This window comes from Diospyros lotus, chromosome 4, assembly GCF_014633365.1.
Source record: "Diospyros lotus cultivar Yz01 chromosome 4, ASM1463336v1, whole genome shotgun sequence".
Taxonomy (NCBI): Eukaryota; Viridiplantae; Streptophyta; class Magnoliopsida; order Ericales; family Ebenaceae; genus Diospyros; species Diospyros lotus.
This window is the reverse complement of record NC_068341.1, coordinates 12,676,387-12,683,900: the sequence shown is the minus strand read 5'-3', so window position 1 is coordinate 12,683,900 and position 7,514 is coordinate 12,676,387. Positions and strand designations below refer to the sequence as shown.

The following is a 7,514-nucleotide window of genomic DNA, read 5'->3' as shown; positions in this document are numbered from 1 at the left end:
TGACCAGTCGAATCAAATTTCACAGATTTTGGCAACAAATCAGATCAATTGATTATGGCAACGATGTTAAAACATCGATGGCAAAATAAAAAGGTCCATTCTTCGATTCCAAGCGCATCACAGCAACCAAGAAAGTAAAAGAGAGAAAAAAGAGTCAGTTTGAGCAATTTTTGGAGAGGTAGCAGCCAAAACGGTGGCAGTTCGACATATATATATATATATATATGTACATAAGCAACCCATTCCCCATTCAATTTTAATATATTTCTTCTTTTTGCATTCCACTGTTTCATATATAAATTATGTACATATATTTAAATATAATTAAATTTGACCTAACTGTTGAATTTGAAAGGGTCTTAAGCTGAAAGAGCTCCTAGAGATTAGATCTGAAAGGGCCCTGACGGTTGCCAAGAAAACTTATACCCAGAGCCAGCCCTGATTGGATGGTGTCATCCCATCGACCAGTAGGAAAGGCGACATAGGTGACTGGACCGGAGCAGCTGTCGTTGGCGGTGAAGCAACTTGTGTGAAAGTTTTAGAAACTTTAAAGTTTCAAGACGTAGCACTTCAACCCCTAAACTTGTGGTTTATTTTGTTTAAACCTAATATGTTTTATTTCTTATGTATAGTACCCTTTTTTGTCCAAATTGCACCAGAACCCTACATTTTACATTTTATTATGCATTTGGCTATTTAATTGAAATAAATTACGTTTAAAATTTATGCAGTTAGTAATATTATGGAAAAATGTGTAATTATTGCATGAAAATTTATTTTTAATGCCATATATGTGTATATAAACATATTTTGGCCTTTTATGATTTTAAAGTTAAATGGAATGGTAGTATTGCTATTAATGGATGATTAGTGTTTTATTTTAAATCAAACAGTGGAGATTCACTTAATAAACATTTTAATATGTCAAATTAAGTAAGGAACTAACTACACATCCAGAAGAATTTTCCTTTGCATATAAATAATTATATGATATGTATAAACTACATAAACACATTATAATAACAACAAAAATATGGCAATTGTCAATTTTTTTTTTTTTTGAAAAAAAGAAAAGAATATGGCTGATTGAGAAAAGAATTTTATTTAATTATACTTTTGTACGTAGTTTTCATTGTATTTTTTAGTTTCCTCAAAAATTCTTTTTATTCGTTCTACAGTATTGTTTTGAATATATAAAAAGGGCCAAATTATCTCCTAAAGTAGAAGTAGAATAAATTAAAGCCTGAAGATTTAAAATTAATAAAGGTGCAATATGTGAAGAAGCCCAGTCAAATGGAATCAGATGAAACCAAGTGACTACCGCTACACTAATTTAATTAGCCTTAATGCATGCATATTAACCAAGTTTAATAGTTATCATTTAAACTTTATAAAAATATTGTTAATAGATTATAAAATATTATTTATTTAGAAAAAAGTGACTGTGAAAATATTATTAATACATTATAAAAATATTATTATTTTTGCAAGAAAAAAAGACTAAAAATTAAAAAAAAAAAAAAACAATTTTTCTTATTTTTATTTTAAGAGAACAGTTAAAATTAAAAAGACTAAAACATAAGAAAAATAAATAAAAGAGAGGTGGGGAATGAAAGATAAAAGAGAATATTTTATTTTCCTTCTCCCACGCGTTCCAAACACCAACAGAGCTGAAGGAGAAGAAGTGAAAAAGAAACGAGAATCGGGAAGATCTACATCAGGAATCTCGGTTCTGGGCGGCGCCGTAGCGTTACTACAATCCAAAACATCTCTTTTTCCTGTTTCCAGGGTCTCCGACAGGACCATTCGTTACTCCATCTCCATGGGTTTCACCCACGGTTTACTGGAAGAACAGCCGGGATTATCATTGTTTAATCGGTAATATATCTCAGTCTTATCTTAGATTCTGGATTTGCATTTGGTCGGTCTTGCCCATTAACACTACTTGATCAATTTATGCCCTTTACCAGAAGAAACTGAAACTCCGACGAAATGAAAGCCACTCTTCAACTAACCAAACATATTCTGGTGATTGAAGACTTAAGAAGGGAAGAAAGGTGGGTAGAAGGCATAAAATTAATAAAAACCTTCCATTCTAATTCAAGCATTGGAAGTGGGGGGAAAAGATTATCCCTATCTGCAAGTCAAAGTAAGCTGATGCATAAAGCCAAAGAAGACGAGGTTTGAAGACTAAAAGTCGTAAAGGACAATGATTTTGTTGGGATGTTCTTAATCTGGGGGTCACTAGAGACTTCACTTTGCAAATTCCCAAACCCTAAAAGGTCCTACCTATTTAATGAGGAGGCTATCTGCTTGTTGCTTCACAGCTCGAGTCTCTTCAATCCATCGGAAGCACAGCCATTCATCCCTGGTACTTTGCAGTGCTCTATTTTGTTTTGCACTTTCTTTGGCATTTTGAATTTTCCAATAGAATTCTGAATTTGGTAGGTTTTGTGGTTGCTTTAGAGATCAGGAGAATCTATGGAGAACCCATCAGCCAGCAATGCCAACGGCTCTGACTCCGAGGCATGGCCCGTTCTATTCCTTGCTTTCATTTCCCTTTTATGTTTCTGGGTGGTTTTTGATTGATGAGGGTCTGAGCTTTTCTTGAAGTTGGGTTAATATGATATTTTTCAAATGTGATTGATGATCATCATCAATCTCTTGAAGTTGTATTATCAATGTGACATTTAGAAGTCAGTTGACATTATGAATGCTAAGTCATCGATCCTAACTTGATTAGGATAAGATGCAGTTGAGGATGATGATTGATGATCGCTTAAGAGTTGGAATTTGAGGACTTTAATTCTGAATTTGAGAGACACAGGAATAAACATAAACACAGTGACTGGTTTTATCTAAGCGTCTGAAATTGTGTGTGTGTATGTGTGTTCCTTGTTTCCATAATTAGAACTGTGGTGTAGTTGCTGGGTGTTGAGATTTAAAAATTTTGGTTAAAAATGTGTATTGGAAATAATATTGAGAAGTGCCTCCCCTAGTTTAACTTCTGAACTTATGGTCAAGAATGAAAGCATTGGGGAAACTGGACAACCAAAAATACTGCTGGTAAAAAGCCTAGTGATGTTATATCTGAATTATAATTTGTGTGAAGAAGCATCTATGTCACTGCAGCCTTGAGTTGTTGTTTACCTTGTTACCCCTGCGGGAAATTTCATACTGAGTATTAAAATGAAATTACATGGCTAATGAAGACTGACTTGTTTCTCTTTACAGAAAACAAATGGAAATATGAACAATTCAAGTGGAAGTGTTGGCACTAATGTTGTCTTGAATCATGACTTCTCAAAGGGGCTGGATTCATGGCATCCCAACTGTTGCGATGCCTTTGTAGTTTCAGCTGAGTCTGGACACAATGAAGGACTATTTGCTAAGGCTGGTGGAAGTTATGCTGTTATTACAAATCGGACTGAATGCTGGCAAGGTTTAGAACAAGATATCACTGGCAGAATTTCCCCAGGAATTACTTATACAGTTCTTGCTCAGGTTGGTGTGCCAAGCTCTCTTCAGAGCTTTACTCATGTCCAGGCCACACTGAAACTAGAAAATGGGGATTCGGCCACTAGCTATTTGTTCATTGCAAGGTGATCATTTTTTTTTATAATGATTATCTCTGTTTATGCAAGACACAATTTCTTAATGAGAATCACCATTTTCAGAACGCCTGTTCCGAGGGATCAGTGGACAAAATTGGAAGGCACGTTCTCACTACCATGTTTGCCCGACCGGATTATATTCTATTTGGAAGGGCCTGATCCTCAAGTAGACCTACTCATAAAGTCAGTAGTAATCTCATGTCATGGTATCAGTGGGTGTGACGTAAGTATATTATCTTAATCTCTTTCCATTTGCCCTACTTGAACACAAAAACTTCTGAAAAGCAGAAAATAACATGTCATGGTTCAATACTAAGTAGATTAAGAGCTTTTGACAAGTTTTCCTTTTGTGAAAAGTTATAGCCTTTTTTCTTTCCCTCTAACTTCTTTGTTATAAGTCAAAAAATACACCAGTTTTCCACTTTTATGAATTCATTAGGTTTTGGCTTATTTCGTCTTTCATGATTTGATAGAGTATAAGCCCAATATGTCCTGTCATTGAAGAGGAGAACATTATATTAAATCCAAAATTTGAAGATGGCCTTAACAATTGGTCTGGAAGAGGCTGCAAGATTGTTTTGCATGACTCCATGGGGGATGGGAAAATCCTTCCAATGTCTGGAAAATTCTTTGCATCAGCAACAGAACGTACACAGACCTGGAATGGTATTCAACAGGAGATAACTGCAAGAGTAAAGCGAAAACTTGCTTATGAGGCTACTGCCGTGGTTCGTATATATGGTAACAATGTCACTAGTGCAGATGTACGGGCTACATTGTGGGTTCAGACACCAGATCTTCGTGAACAGTACATAGGCATTGCCAAGTTAGTTTCCCCACCTTATTATATGAACTTTTTAACATTAATTTTTTAGTATTATCTTGGATGCCATTGTGTCATAATTTTGCTTGGGATATAGCATGTAGATTTAATTGATGCTGTGTGTCAATTACCCACTCTCGAGGGACATCCACGGTTCTTATAAATACCAATCAAATAAATACCTAAATAAGAAATTTGGCTGCCATATTGGAGCTAGATATCAGAGGTGTCTTAAAGTTCAAGAGTGGTGGGTGCTCTTGCATACCCTGCTTTTTATGTGAGACATGCTCATGTCTAAGCCTTCCATTTCAGCATTTTGGATGTTGATCTGAAGGTTTTAACTTGTAGAGATGGAAATTTTTTTGTGCACTTTTCATACTTCTAACATACTTGTGTTGGAAATTTTTTTCTGTTCTTTAACTTTGCCTAAAAAGAAGCTTGTTTGTTCTAAAGTTTGCAGGCAACAGACAAAGACTGGGTACAGTTACATGGGAAATTTCTTCTAAATGGCTCTCCTAAAAGAGTGGTGATTTATTTGGAAGGACCACCTCCGGGCACTGACATCCTCCTGAATAGTTTAGTTGTAAAGCATGCTGAAAAAGTCCCTCCATCTCCTCCACCTACTATTGACGTATGTACACTAAGAAATTTGATTCCTCCGACTTTGAAATGTGTATCAGTTTATATCTTATTTTCCCTGAATCTATAGGCATTGTTCACTAAGGCCAAAATCATAGTTTCTAAGATAAGAAGATTTTTTTTTTTTGACTTCACAGAACCCAGCTTTTGGAGTTAACATAATCACCAACAGCAGCCTCAGTGATGGCACTAATGGGTGGTTTCCCCTTGGTAGTTGCACTTTAAGTGTTCGAACTGGTTCACCACATGTGCTTCCCCCAATGGCAAGAGATACTCTTGGACCTCATCAGCCCCTAAGTGGTCGCTGCATTCTGGTGACAAATCGCACCCAAACTTGGATGGGTCCTGCTCAGATGATTACTGATAAGCTAAAACTATATTTGACTTACCAAGTATCTGGGTGGGTTCGAATTGGCTCTGGTGCAAGCGGGCCTCAGAATGTGAATGTTGCATTTAGTGTGGACAACCAATGGGTTAATGGGGGTCAAGTTGAGATTAGTGATGACAGATGGCATGAAATTGGTGGGTCTTTTAGAATTGAGAAGCAACCTGCCAAGGTGATGGTTTATGTGCAAGGCCCTGCTTCGGGTGTTGATTTGATGGTTGCTGGAATTCAAATTTTCCCAGTTGACCGACAAGCAAGGTTTAATCTTTTAAAGGGACAGACTGATAAGGTAATTGCTAGACATGATTTATATTCTATTTTTCTTTTAAAAAGTATAGTGAATTAGGATTCTGATTATAAATGAGAAGCTGCGTCCGTCCTTGTGAAGTTCACAGATATTGGCTTTCTGGCAAATTGTAACTGTTTTACTATCTACAATGTTCTGAAATAAATTGGTTAGCTACATTGTTATTAAGAATCAAATGTTTTACTGCAAGTTTTGCTAAAGCATTCTCCTATTCTATAATGCAGGTACGCAAGCGTGATGTTATCTTGAAATTCTCTGGATCAGACTCGAGCATTCTGCATGGCGCCTCTGTCAAAATCAGGCAAACTGATAACAGCTTTCCCTTTGGGTCATGTGTGAGTCGAATGAACATAGACAATGAAGATTTTGTTAGTTTTTTTACCAAAAACTTCAATTGGGCAGTCTTTGGAAACGAGTTGAAATGGTACTGGACTGAGCCGCAACGAGGAAACTTCAACTACAAGGATGCTGATGAGCTCCTGAACTTGTGCCAGAGAAATAACATTGCAACCCGGGGTCATTGTATCTTCTGGGAGGTGGAGAGCATGGTTCAATCGTGGATAAAAGCTCTGAACAAAAACGATATGATGACAGCTGTCCAGAACCGTTTAAATGGCCTCCTCACACGCTACAAAGGGAAGTTCAAGCACTACGATGTGAACAACGAGATGCTGCATGGATCATTTTATCAAGATCATTTGGGTAAAGATATCCGCACATACATGTTCAAGACTGCGAGCCAACTAGACCCATCTGCTGTCCTATTTGTGAACGATTATCACGTTGAGGACGGATGTGACACGAAATCATCTCCAGAAAAGTACATCCAACACATCCTTGATCTGCAAGAACAGGGAGCTCCCGTGGGAGGGATTGGCATCCAGGGACATATAGATTACCCAGTTGGTCCCGTTGTTTCTTCAGCCCTGGATAAATTGGGTATTCTTGGTCTTCCAGTCTGGTTCACCGAGCTTGATGTGTCATCTGCCAATGAATTCGTTCGAGCAGACGACTTGGAAGTGATGCTCCGAGAAGCTTTTGCTCATCCTGCAGTGGAGGGTGTCATGTTCTGGGGCTTCTGGGAGCTGTTTATGAGCCGAGACAATGCACATCTTGTGAACGCAGAAGGCGATATCAATGAAGCCGGTAAGAGGTACCTTGCTCTCAAGAAAGAGTGGCTCTCCCATGCTCGTGGGCACATGGACGAACAAGGACAATTCGGTTTTAGAGGCTTTCAGGGCACGTACAACGTGGAAATCGATATTGGCCTGAAGAAAGTTTCCAAAACATTCACCGTTGACAAGGGCGAGGATCCACTGGTGGTATCCATAGCCATCTAGTTTCTATCCAAGGTCTCAAAGAATGGAGTCACGAAGTGAACCGTGAAGCTGAAGAATAATGCTTTGGAAAACTGAAAATGCTATGTTATTATTGCTGTTCAATGGTTGTGCACGTCCTCAATAAAAAAAGTTTGATCTGTTGCCTCTGTTTGTAAATTATGAACTCCCATCAACTTGTCTGTTTGTTTGGTTTCCATGTTGCATGTCCAGGCCAACCCCTAGTTCTTGCTTTGGGCCTTCTATAATATTAGGCTCATGGACGGCCCATCCGAGCAAGGACTATTGGGCTCGGACCCTTGCTGGACAGAGTTTGTTTTGGGATTGAATTGGGTTGAATAATGGCAGCAAGGTTTGGGCCATGACTTGAATATAATTGGTCCCAAAAGAGCCACTCACAGATAAGCTC

General features: G+C 37.8%; 1 protein-coding gene across 3 annotated transcripts; it reads left to right on the top strand.

The window, feature by feature from the left end:
* The first annotated feature begins 1,635 nt into the window (after positions 1-1,635).
* Positions 1,636-7,266, top strand: LOC127800627 (endo-1,4-beta-xylanase 1-like). 3 transcript variants are annotated; one of them, XM_052335341.1, is made up of 9 exons: positions 1,636-1,878; positions 1,971-2,371; positions 2,467-2,526; positions 3,235-3,602; positions 3,678-3,837; positions 4,088-4,440; positions 4,891-5,068; positions 5,214-5,750; positions 5,993-7,266. In XM_052335341.1, exons 2-9 carry the CDS (start codon positions 2,297-2,299, stop codon positions 7,106-7,108), a joined length of 2,847 nt encoding a protein of 948 aa, XP_052191301.1. In that variant the 5' UTR covers positions 1,636-1,878; positions 1,971-2,296; the 3' UTR covers positions 7,109-7,266. The 3 variants fall into 3 exon arrangements, with proteins under 3 accessions (XP_052191301.1, XP_052191303.1, XP_052191302.1); XM_052335343.1 differs by having other exon boundaries at positions 2,449-2,526; XM_052335342.1 differs by lacking the exon at positions 2,467-2,526.
* The last annotated feature ends 248 nt before the right edge of the window (positions 7,267-7,514 follow it).